General features: G+C 38.3%; 1 protein-coding gene across 1 annotated transcript in view; it reads right to left on the reverse strand.

Annotated features, from left to right (window-relative positions):
• MICU2 (mitochondrial calcium uptake 2) overlaps positions 1 to 13,614 on the reverse strand; it is a 140,336-nt gene that overhangs the window by 16,884 nt on the left and 109,838 nt on the right. Inside the window, exons 6-7 of the mRNA XM_032099414.1 lie at positions 12,952 to 13,034; positions 6,956 to 7,018 (exon numbers count right to left, since the gene is read on the reverse strand). Coding sequence (XP_031955305.1) covers positions 6,956 to 7,018; positions 12,952 to 13,034 — 146 coding nt within the window. The remainder of the gene's footprint in view (positions 1 to 6,955; positions 7,019 to 12,951; positions 13,035 to 13,614) is intronic.

Here is a 13,614-nt window from a genome sequence, read left to right on the forward strand (position 1 = left end):
ACAGTGAAGTTGGCAGATGTCCAATCACTATGTTAGTGAGAGTTAAATATATTTTAAAACTACAAAACAGTACATTTCTTTAAAGCATAAAATGCAATAGGAGACCACAGAGACTACACCTTAAGGGTAAAATTTCAAAAAATTGCTTTTCCTAAAGTTAATGCTATTAAATTAAAGTACATGTTAGTACATAATTCCTTTTTGTCCACAGAACCATTAGGAGCTTTTGCTGCTGATCTGTATGAATTAGTACCGACATGACAAATCTTTGTTAGAAGATAATGAGAATTCTATTAATATTTCCAACACCTCGCCCTCCTGAGCTTGGGTAAAAGAATAACTTACACTTGGAATGTCTCTCTTGGCAATGAGAATGAAATGGTAACCCAATCCCAAGCTGTAAAGCAGACCAGACTGGTAGCTTTGAATCACTATCTAAACGGAGTGAAAGTTTGTATTCTGGTGTATCTGGGTGCTTCAGGCCCTGGGAGGGTGCAGCATAGAACCCTTTTGATGTGTGCATTTTACAGAAAGCTGAGGCACAGAGTGGAAAAAGGATGGATCACAATAGTCTGAGTTTCATCTTGATAGAAGCACAGGATGGGGCAGAGACATGTATCACAACTGGGGAACTCAGACATGTTCCAGGGTCCATTGGTTCAGACAAAGAATCCCAAAGACCACACAATCTGATGCCACACAAGTCTATGAACTAATGAACATGTGTGCACATATTACAAACATAGGCTAATTTTCCTAGAGTAATGTTAACGCCTCCTACACTTTTCAAAAGCAACATGAACTGCTGAATTATGCAATTATTCCTTTTTAAGTAAGATCAGATAACACAAGTTATTTCCTTATTACATTACACAGGCTGTTAACATAAGAGGCCTGATGCTGCAAACACTGAGTCATGGGCAAAGACCTACCTAATCCTGTAGCTCCCCACTGAGCTTTTGACATTAAGGACCTGATACTGCAGCAAGTACCAACAAGTGCCACTGAGAAGAAACTTATCGCACAGTGAGATGGGATTTTCAGAATAATGTACCTAACTGACTTTCAAAACTCATCTGAAATGTTAATAGACTTACTGTCTCTAGATTCTTACCACCTTTCCTTGCAGATTTTGCCTGAGGCATGACTGGAAAGCATTCACCATGATTAAAATCTGCAATTCACTTCTTGTTCTCTTGCTTGCTTCCTGAGAGATGGTATTTGCTGTGCAATGTCTTATTTCACTAGATATTGTAGAAATAATGTGTATTTTGGATTGAATACGTTTTTTAGTTAACACAGAAGGAGAGTGAGTAGATGGAAGAATGGGTAGAGAAGTGAGGTTGGGCAAGGAGGACAATATCTTAGTTTCTGTCTGCTAGTGGTGTCCCTAATCTTTCCAAAGGTAAGACTAAATCTTTGCAAATTTTTCTGAGTCCACTTCTCTGGAATCCTCTTTGTTTTTAAGCTGCTAGCTCAGTCAATTCATCATGCCAGGCTTCTATCCCAGGCTAGCTTTGCACACTGCTCATGACAATTCAAGCTTTCTGTCATTTTGAGAGTCTCCAAGATGCTGGGATATATCCTACAACTCAGTTCTGGTAAGAAGGTTTAAAAGATGTGTCCATTATGAAGTTTATCCTAACAGTTACAGTCAGACAAAAGAACTGTAAACAGGCCAGCTAGTGGGACCAGGAGATCCAGATTTCCAAAAGCAGGCCTTTTTGGCAAAGCCCAGACAGGCTCAAGTGGGTTCCAGAATGAAACGATGTATTTTATGATGAATCAACTTTCATCATAACGTAAATGCATACTAAAGCTTCTTCATGTTTTGCAATGCATAATCTTACTAGGTAGGATTTAAGAATACCTCAGGTCTGATGCAGAAGGGCTAAAATGTGCACAGCTCATTCTACAGATGGTATAATAGACAATATTTGAGAAGTCTGATAGAACATCTAAACAATAAACAGCATCCAGTAACACCCATAATTCCTATTACTGGGAGGATTAATTGCTTTTTAATAACAACTAATGCCATGGAATCACTCTGCTATACACTTAGGGCCTTTAGTAACGAAGAACATGTAACTTCATGGACATCCTCAGGTACCAGTGCATCAACCACAGTTCTGCATCAATTCATAAGGAGGTACAGAATAAAAACGGTTTCCACCCCAAAGGGGCTAAAACTAATCTGGGAGTAGATGCTGTAGGAGATACTTTATGCCCCAAATAGAAACAGGTTGAAACTTGTCTTGTTGTCAGCAGGTCGACTGTGCCAAGCAGTCAAGGAATGGCACTGTTGCACTGCAAAGCCCAAGGCTGCCTGACTGATGCCCTGCTGGCAGCCTGGAAAAGCAGCTCCTACACACAGCTGGGGACAGCTCCTCACAAGAACTCAGGCCCCGCTTCTCTGTTGTGGCATGCTTTAAAAATATTACTTTACACAAAAAGAAGAGATTCCATAATGAGGACCCCCTTGGGAGGCGTGATGTGCTATGAAACCCACTCTTTTGATCAAGGCAGACTTGGCCTCAAAGGCGGAGCACATCCATCCTCAGCACGCGCAAACCCTCTTGCTCTCGGTGCTGAAAATGGCGCAGGCGGCCTGTGACCAACTCCTGGGACAGCCAGCCCCTGTTCAGACGTGTTTCTTTCTCTCTCTTGAGGTTATGATGTCATCAGATCAAATGGAAAAATAAAGTAACTTCCTTGTCCATGAGGTAAAAAATGACCCAGCACTTTTTGAATAGCCTAATATTTTGGTGTCAGTTTGGTTCTTTAGGGTATTTGCCTGCCTGGAGAGCTTTCTTTAAAGCACACAGGAACATCACACTTTTTGGTTTAAAGTATTGAAAAGCTTTCCAACAGAATTTAATGTTAAATTGCTGATAGCAAACATACATATTTATGTTGGATAAGATACGTCAAGAAAAAATGTGCATTCCATCTCAACTGAGGGGTTACAAGATTAATGACAGACTCTTTGGGGAGGGATATTCATTTTAGTCTTGGACTAGATTCTTGTAAAATTTGATGTGTAGCACCCCTGTTACAGAGTACTGCTGCACTACAAGAGCATAGCTCCCAACCGCCACCTTCCCTCAGTTTTAGGCAGTCTTTAGTTACACTGAGCTAGGCAGACTTTGAAGCACTGGGTAAAAGACTTTAAACCAGTTAGAGATTCTAGGGGAGCAGATGGGCAAGTTAAGACCGCCTGCACAGTTCCTGTGGCTGAGGAGATCCACCACAATTCTGCAATGTCCGAAGGTCCAAGTGTAAATCCTCGTATTGACCAGGTAAGCAGTGACAAATGTGTGAATGACTAATGCCATTTACCTCGTTTAGACCCACAGAAAAAAAATATAAAAAAAAAGAAGTAGACAGGTTAAAACAACTGATACACGAATAATAAGAAATTATTAATGTGAGTCTAAAAGTACACCGCATATAGTCAATTTTAATTCAAAAGTTTTCTGTTTAAAAGAGATTAGTAGCTGTGTTTCCAACTACTAGTTAAATGTTAAAAAAACCCGAATCATACTTTTCACACTTTGTATGAAAATGTAGTCACTAGGGAATGCAGAAGTATATGTTTAATCATCTGGAAATGAGACAATGCACGTATTTCCCAACATTAATTTCATTTCAAGAACAAATATAGAACACTCTGTATTGTCATTCCTTTTCTAACAGTACCTAAAACTGATTTATAAGTTTACTCATTACATAAAGCACATTAAATTAGAGGTATTGGAAGTACTTGAGAACTCATTAATCTAAATTGAAGGGCCTGAGAGCAAAGTCCCTGATCTAGACAACTGGTCTGTCCCGTAGATATTTGCCCCCATTAGCACAGTTTTCATGGCCAGAACACTAAAGCACCTTACACTGTTAGAGTATCCTTTTAAGGAACTCAGGGCAGTAACACAAAAGCAACAGGTGCTGTTCACCGGGCAACGCCTTTTCAAAATAAACCAAATCTTCTAGTTCATGCACTTTCCTACTGTAATCTAGACCACCTCCAGGCAGGGAGTTTGGCTCTCCTCTTCCATGAACCATGGTCACATGTTCAGCTGGATGTTTCATATGAAGAACAGCTCTGCAGGATGCCAGATGGAGCATTTCCTTTGGCCTGTGGGGAGGGTGTTTGAGCTGAGGCAGTCACTGCCTCTGTTGACTTCTGCATCATTTTCTCCAGTCTGATTAGGAAGAAGCAGGTTCCAGTCTTTTAAGTCTCTCTGCAGCTCTCCTTCACCATGTGAACCTCTGCTACGAGATTGCCTGCTCTGCAAAATTTAGCATGGAACTTTCTAAAAGATGGGGTCAGTTAAGGCTGGGCAGATTTTTTTTTTGCTTTTCTTCCAGCATCAATTACAATGTTGGAAAAATAAAAGCCCTCAATTGAAATACATGTATCTGGATAAGCAATTCCACTGTAATCCCATTCAAGGGCCATTACTAAGTGGTGAAAATTTGAATTTTAGGCGTGTAAGTCAAAGTCTCAGTAAAAAAGGCAGGGATACAAGCACCCTGGGAGAACAGCAAGCTGCTTTTTCTTTTCCTCATATAGTAACTTGATAAGTATTAAATGGTACTACCATACAGTAAATAAATGACTGGGACCTTTGTCTACACACTGTACAGGGAACACACCTGGATATACCTCCTGGTTAAACAAAGTTGCAGACTACCATTTAAACTGTATTTTCCTAGGTTGGTGACATTTGCCATCTGGTATCAGAGACTGGGTTTACTCTGAAAAACCAGTGAACTGAGAAGGTGTTGTAAAAATAAAGAACCATTCCAAACACCAAAATTCTGTTGCAGTATCTCAACTTTCAAAAAACTTAATCAACTTAAGCCCCATATTTTTATGCTTCATTGGCTTTGCTTGAAAGCAATACTATGACTGCCGTAATTATTAAAAATAAAGGGTAAAAACACATCCACCAACTACACTGTATAGTCACATTCACTGCTTACAAAGATAACCAATTTCTTTTGTGAGAGACCAAGACAGGAAGGAAAATTAAAATTAGGAGAAAGATGATAATTTGGATTTTGCCAAGTAGAAATATAGAAACCAGAGTAATTTCAAGTTAGCTGTACTCCCCAAAGCTATTTAATTCTTCTTTCATACTATAATTCCATTTATAATCTTCTAAGAAACTGTATTAAATAACATTTTCTGGTTGCAATAACTTCAGATTTTTCTCAATGGAGAAGTCTGAAGACAAATTTTGAAGCAAGACAAAAACAAAATAGAGACATTCCGGCTCAGGTATTTAATTAGTTCACAATAAGCTTATGTGTTTATAACTAATCTGTCCAACTGTATCAAAGTTTCTCTGGAAATTTTATACTACAGCTGTGCATTCATGCAGAATAAAGATCCTTTTTCTTTCACTGTCATGGCAGTTAAGTCTCAATTGAAATACGTTTTGAGGAGCAGACAACCCTATTAATCCTAGCTATTTTAATCTGGTGACTGATGAAAAGATTCAAGAAAGGAGATGGTTGTTAGTCAATCAAATAATTTTTAACTGAATTGAATACACACTGAGGGAGGAAAACCTTTGTGAATCAGAAGACAGTTTATGCCTAATAAATTTTAATGGTGTCAGCAATAGCCACTTCCACTTTTTCCTCAGGCAGGTGAAAAAGTAAAGAACGTGAGCAACTCTGTAGAAACTGCTGACGCGTGATTCACAAAGCAGAGCCCTGTATAAACTCCTTACTGAATGCTTCCAACATGAGCAGCCACTGCCTCATGCCCAGAGTAAACTGAAAGTTTACAGCTGAAAGCAAGTTGCTGATGTAAGCAGCATCTAATAGTAATAGATGGAAATAATCCAATTGTACTCTCCCCTTCCTTAGAATCATAGAATCATTTAGGGTGGAAAAGATCCCTAAGATCATTGAGTCCAACCATCAATCCAGTACTGCCAAGTCCATCACTAAACCATGTCTCTAGGCACCACACCCACATGTGTTTTGAACACTTTCAGGGATGGTGATTCCACCACTTCCCTGGGCAGCCTGTTCCAGTGTTTGATCATCCCATAAGTTAAAATTTTTTCCTAATATCCAATCTAACCTCCCCTGGTGCAACTTGAGCCCATTTTCGCTTGTCCTATTGGCTGTTAAATGGTTCATCAGCTTCTTCTGAGGTGTTTTCAGTATGCTCAGGATTCCCCATCTCTATTTTCAGTTTCACTCAATGTCACCCAGGCTACAGAATATCTTGTTTCTGTGCTGACTACAGACTGAAGAAGAGACTCTTCCTGAGAAGAAGGGAGGTTGTAGGTGGCTGGATTCAGGGGAAAACAGATGAGAGCAGGAATTTACCTGTCCCTTTCACTGATGAGATACATTTACCATTTGCTAGTGGTCCACCAAACAGCGAAACCTCTTTCCCAGCTGGGAGATCATACTCTAGGATTGTTTCTTCTGGTCTGCATCTATGCCATCTCTTTCTGGAATTGGACTTAACTTAAGTAATCCTTGCCTTTGTCACCTCAGTGACAATAACCACATTTCAAACAAACTCAGTATAAGCTGATATCACTGCAACAGCAGCACTTGGCTAAGCTTAAGCTGTTGATTTCCGTTTGGAAAGCCTTCTATTCTCATATGGCACTATGGAGTTTTTTCTGAGTTTTTCATAAATAGAAGAGAGTTACTTTGAAAGAGAGGCTCATGGAAACCTAAGAACCAAGTGAGAACACAGTCATGAAACACACTGATTGCATACATTTCATCAGAAGGCTAAGAAATGACAAACATTTTTCTTCCCCAGTTAGAAAGCAGTTGACAAATCATGTCCTTTCATTTAATTAAAGCACTAATACTAAGGCTTACATACTTACCTAAAAACTCTGAAAAAATAACAAAGTTCATGGGGAACATGACAATGTTTTTGTAAGGAAAATGTATCTCTGTTTCATACCCAAAGTACTGTTTCGTCTCCAGCTGCTTTCAAGTCATCTTCCTTCCCAATGATTCTCTGTAGCTGTTATTTGTTGAAACATGAGAAAAGAACAGGAAAATTACAAATTTGATCTTGTAAGAGTCTTCTTTTTCTGAACCTTGCTTTAATTGCACCTTTCCTTAGTTATGCATATCTGCAAGGTTCTCTAGTCATGACAAAATATTTGCATACTTGAGGATATTTTGCTATTCAGACACTTTTTCCCAGGAATGTCTTATCTACTGTGGTTAATACAACCAAACATGAATCTACCTCTTGCAGCCCAGTGCTTACTCTATTTTTAGAGGAGATTTTCTTGCACCAGAAGGTTAGTTTTCACTTCAGAAGATTTTCAAACTCTGGGATATAACATCAAGGATCATTCCAGAAATAAAAATGATCCTGATTTTCATGCTGTCCTTCTAGATGGTTTTACATAGTTCTGTTATAAACATGATCTTCTAGACATGAAAAACATACCTGTTCAAATGAGGTACTACAATAAATGAACAATTAAGAATAATTTAATAAAATAAGGAAACATTTTTTTCAGAACTGGCATTTGGCAGAATGTGGTTTGAGTTTTCCCCTCTACCCCCAGAATAAATTAATCTTGAATGTATTAGCTAAGAAGATTTTTAGAATTACTAAAATGATTCACATTTAAAAACCTAACTTCCACTGTCCCAAATAAAGCTTTAAGGTAATATAAACAGTGCATTAATTTGCAGTACCTCAAGTGTATCAGAGCTGCAAGGTTTCTTTGACTGTATTTCAGCTTTGGAGGTGAACATTGCCAAAAGAACGAGTGATTTAATATAGCACAAAGCACACCTACCTTTCAGACATTTGCATGAATCCTCAAAGGGACAGCAGAAATGAAAGAACAAGGGACTTAATACATTCCAGGTAGAGATACAGACTTACGCTGATCATTCTGGATCAGCAAACTTTAGAAAAGATGCTTTTAAAGCTCAAGGATTTTAAAACTGCTGGTTTGCTTCTCAAACATTTCTGAGTGATTCCTCAACCTGCTCATTGAAACTGGGAATAAGTTCATTACCAAACTTCCACAGCCATTATTTTGGGGAGTTTTTAAAACTCTCCTTTGGTCTTTTCTTTTTTTTAAATTTTTTTTCTCTTCAGAGCAGCAGTATGGGCTTTTTCGGATTTGTTTGCTTTTTTATCCTCATTTTTTTAGTTTCTCAGGATAGGTACTTTCTATTATTAGTTTTGAATGGCATGTCTTGATAGTACTTATCAAAAGAAATGCTATAAAACAAGGCAATTAAACAGCATTTGTTCCTCCAAATTATCTTAGTTTTTGATCATTTACAAAACAAATGACTAGTACAGTAAAAGCATTATGAATTTCTTCATAGCAAAACAGCATTATAGAGCTCTGGATAAAACCACAATTGCTTGTCCATATTCTCACTGAGAAATCACATTTTTTCTTACCTGAAAAATCAATCTTTTGATCACACATAAGAAATGCAACTGCAAATACTTTCCAAACAAGAGATAATATGATTTAAAAAAAAATTATTTTATTTCTAAAGGACACTTGAAAAAATCTGCAGGGGCTACTAAAGAGCACAGACATGCAGTATAATTATTTTCACAAGTATTCTGAAAGGTTTTGCTTATTGTTTTCTTACACTGTATGCACATTCTTACAGTGCTTGAAACTATTTCCAGAAGTTGATTTTTTCCAGCACAGTGCAGCAACTACTCACCAGAGGGAGAAGAATTCTGCTCTCGAGAAACGGACTCCTCCATGTAACATTTATTTGTATTAATGTTTATATCTGTTCACCACTCATGATACTAATGGCTAATTCAAAGATAATGAGACCTATTATGCACAAGTGGAGCCTCTACTAAAGACAGAAGTAATCTGTTCTGAACAAGCTGGCAGAAAGACTATGTCAGTCTTTAAAAAAAAAAAAAAAGGGTGATTTTGCAGTTTGATTCTTCCAGTTGCTTGAGAGGGATCAATGCTTGTGGATGCTCTAGGACTAGAGAAGTGCTCTGTGCCAAACCACCACAACTGCTGAGTGTCAGGCACTGGTTCATTCAGCCTTAGATGAAGCTCTACAAGTATTTTGTGGTACCTGCTCTCCAGCAGAAGTGTATAGACAGTCTACTTAGAAAGTCTAAGTCATAAAGCTCTTGCATGTGCCATCAGAGCTACTCTGCCTTTATTCCCAATAGTTCTGCACTGTCATTAATTTCACTGAGACATCTTTAATCAGGACAGATTTAGAGAGTTAGGGAAATTCCTTACTTGCTGGGGATTTTGGGAACTTTGGTAGCCTTATTCTTGGTGGGAGGTCTCAGATTAATGTGCATAGGTCTGGAAATCCCCCTCACCAAGTCTCAAGTGAATATCTTGTAAGTGCAGAGTTCACAGAAGTATCTTACTGTCCTCACAGAGATGCAGATAATGTGGCTCTGAGAAATGATTCTGCACTCTGTCAGGGGCTTATTAAAGGGTGGCAACTAGCATCTGTGAACATGCAATTTCCAACTCGTCTTCCTCACCCTGGAGTTCCAGGGCAAAGCAACAAAACCTTCTTGGCCCTAATACTGAAATGTCTCTTGCATTGTGACTGTTTACCACAGAAACGTGGATGAAGCAGAATTACACTGGCTTCAACACAAAGAAATAGGGAGGAGAGAGAACAAGAGTATCCCTGTGAAGGGAGAGACTTTTACTGGAAATGAGGAAAATGTGCACTGGAACGGAAAGGCTACGGAGGACAAGATGAGCTCTCTTGTTGAAAACATGGGGTTGCATTCAAGATCTCCTTTCCTGAACATCCATTTTTGTTAGCAGAGAACACTGGGAAATTCTGCATCTCACACTCCTTAAGTGTCTGATCCATACAGATTTGAACAGCCTATATCCATGATGTAATGCAGGCACTGAGGACTGGGGTTGGAGTTTCTGCTTGTCACACATCTCCTTTTCCTGAATGACCTGCTTGACACATCGTGTGCCCGTTCTTCCAGGAACATGAGAGAACTGAGATACACACAGTTCAAAGAATGATGGACATTCTGGAAACCAAAAGGCAAGTTCTTACCTCAAAGACTCTACAGTCAGACTACACAGACATACATAGATGTCTAATCAGTAGATAACGATGGGAAGTGGGGAGAACAAGAGGTGACGAAACAAGAGGATGAAGTAGCAATGAAATTACTTTTCCCACTACACCCTGCTTACTGACACTGCCTCTTGATTACTGCTTCTTCACTATCCTTTTCCACTGCATTTTCCTTACATACATTTCCTGATGTTATTGTCAAATACAGTGTGGAAGTCACTATACAATAGTTCAGATATATTTTCCTAAGATACCAACTGGGACAAGACAAATGACAGATTAGCCACACAATTTACTAATATATTAGCTATCTAGAAACTTTCCATGATACATAGAGAACTAGAGTACACAGATTAACATGCACACTTTTTTCCCATTCTTACATTACAAAAATTTTATTTTTAAACCTAATCTATAAAGTTTTGCTTGAAAATAGCCTCCTCTGTAAATGTTAAGTAAACAGTCATGAGAGAAAACTCATCTTCTGACTAACTTGCATCCTGTGGGACTTCTTTGAATTTAATGATTCTTGTGAGTTGACAGAGTAATTTATATGCTGCGTTTTTTTTACCAATCTGTATTATTTTATCAATACAGCCCAACAAGGAAATGCAAAGTAACAATCTATCTAACTAGAGTAACTTTCATTTAACTTGATTGCCTCTACAGAAATCAAATTACTTTTAATGATTTATATAATGTTTTCACCTCTCTATTTGATGACTTTCTGTTGTTCATATTGGCTGATTCAATTAGAATTACCTGAAATGGATAATGGATATTAAATACATAACATACTGCACATCTCCCCAGGAGAGCTGTGCTGTGTTTCTGTAAGAATCTCCTTATTTGCTTAACTGACAGTACTATTTAAAGGAAGCACTGCTAATGTGGCATTTTGGTGCAGAGGCACTACAAGCTGAACATGTTCACTCGTGGAATTACTTTCCCTTGTAACATACTGTTTTTCAGGTGAATAATACAGCCATAACAGACTTCTTTCGGTAATCAGGGCATGGATAATCTGATAACAATTCACTATGATTGCACCTGGTTTATTAGGTTAAAAATATATGCTTTACTAGAACTTGATTTCTTTTAAATCAGCAGAATAATTAACATTTTAATAGAACAAATTCTTCAAAATTATAAGATCTTGTGTAGCAACAAATGCGTGTAGGGCTGTGTTGGTTTTGGCTTGGGCAGAGCTAATTTCCTTGACAGTGGCTGGTACTGGGCTGTGTTTTGGATTTGTGCTGAGCAGAGTGCTGATAATACAGAGATGTTTTTGTTGTTGCTGAGCAGGGCTTGCACAGAGCCAAGGCCTTTTCTGCTTCTGTACTGCCGGGCTGGGGAGGGGGCTGGGGATGCATGGGAGGTTGGGAGGAGACACAGCCAGGACAGGTGACCCCAACTGACCCAAGGGATGCTCCAGACCATGTGACATCATGCTCAGTGTAGAAACTGGGGGGAGAAGGAGGAAGGGGGGATGTTTGCAGTGATGGCGTTTGTCTTCCCAAGTCACCATTGCATGTGATGGGTCCCTGCTCTCCTGGGGATGGCTGAACACCTGCCTGCACAAGGGAAGCAGTGAATTAATCCCTTGCTTTACTTTGCTTGTGTGCACGGCTTTTCTTTGCCTATTAACCTGTCTTTATCTCAACCCACGAGTTTTCCATCTCTTACCCTTCTGATTCTCTCCCTGATCCAGCTGGTGGGAGAGAGAACAAGCAGCTGTCTGGGGCTTTGTTACTGGCTGGGGTTACACAACAACAAGGATATCTGCAGGTTCAGTTAGGGGCTTCTGGAAACATTGTCTTGTAAAATGATCTAATTTAAAGTATTATTTTCAAATAGTACTACTAAATCTAAAAGTATTTTTCAACATTTTAAAATAGATTTTAAGTATGACTCATCAATCGTAACCTTGCTAAGAGACAACTCACTGAAAAAAAGGTGATCAGTGCAAAACACATGTGAACAGCTACTGTATCATTAATTCAGAATTTAAGGCTATGAAACATGTTTCAGGCTATCAACAGGTCCATCTTTGAAAGTTTTAGATTTTAAGGTTCTCTAGAGTTGTGTGTTCATGATTAGCTTTAACTTTACCTTAGTCACAGAAAATAATCTGAATTGTAGTAGCCATGTCAGCTTCTTATATAAATGTCTCTCCAGTTACCTCCAGTAAGAATTAAGGATCTGATCTAAGTTGAGGGTTTCTATTAAAAATTCTGATTGTTAATTCTGCACTCAACTTTTGACAAGAAGTACTTAGTTAGTCTCCTGATAAATATTTAAAAGTTGAATAAGCTGTATAATTAAGCCAATTCTTCTTTAAAAAATCAGAGCAAGATTTTCTTAGTTTTTAAAGCATCTACCTTTCTCCTCCATAGTTTATATAAAATATGGGAAAAAACCTGCTGTTTCTTTTCAAAGTGTGAATTGATAAAAATTTTTCTGCAACAGCAAGCAAAATTAATAAAGACCAAAATAGGATGGTGTATTAAATAAATTATTCAACACATTTAGAAAACAAAAGGCTCTTCCAGATGATTATTTAAATTAGCTCATGGGACTAAGGGATGTACACTAATTCCTACCTTCCCAGTAGAAGATTTTTAGATACAATTCAAAGGTAACATTTTTAAAAGCGGATTCAAATATGGTATCTTCTATCATATGAAAACTTCTATCACAATACTTTGGTATGTGCTCCTTTCATATAAAATATTTTAGTAAGTATATAATCATAAAATGGACTGAAAAATAGGCTGATTTTAATGAATCTTCATTTCGCAAATATAACCCATGGATCTATTTAAATGCTTTAAAATTAAAATGTGTAAATACACCTACCTTAAAGAATTCTTTCATTTCAACTTGTTCATTGCCATCTGCATCCAACATTTTAAAGGCAATCTGAAGTCCAGTCCGGGGTTCTGCAACAAATTTTGAAAGAACTTTATTGAAAATATCACACACTTAAAGTAGAACTCAAACACTGAATGTAAAATGAATATTGACTCTGCTTCAGTCCTCCATTGCTATGTACATACATGGTATTTCCAGTGAACCATACACACCTCTTCCAATATAAGCAAACTGTTTAAAAACCTTTTTACTATCATTTCAAGGGATAATTAACGCAATGGCAAAGTAAGGAATGCCAGCAGTGCCTAAGTACAACCATGAATGTCCATCTGACCCCAGCGAAAATACTGTATCTCTTACTGGCCAGGTCTTAAAATATTCCTAAAGGATATCTCTATAATCCCATCTCACTTCTGCAGTCTAGCCCTGCCTTGTTTATTAGAGCTCCTTTTCAGGTGAGAAGAGTGGAAATTGCCTTCAGAAGCCAGTAATTACTGCCACAGTGGGTGAAAGAGCTAGTGTACTCCTCAGGCACTTCGTGCATGCATGACCATACGCCAGCATTTGCAGTCTCCCTAGCAGACAGCCTGATGCTGTGAAGGGAGCCAGCTCTCTTGGCTCCTGCTCCTGCTGTGTTAGCCCAAAGCC

This window comes from Corvus moneduloides, chromosome 2 (assembly GCF_009650955.1).
Source record: "Corvus moneduloides isolate bCorMon1 chromosome 2, bCorMon1.pri, whole genome shotgun sequence".
NCBI classification, from domain to species: Eukaryota; Metazoa; Chordata; class Aves; order Passeriformes; family Corvidae; genus Corvus; species Corvus moneduloides.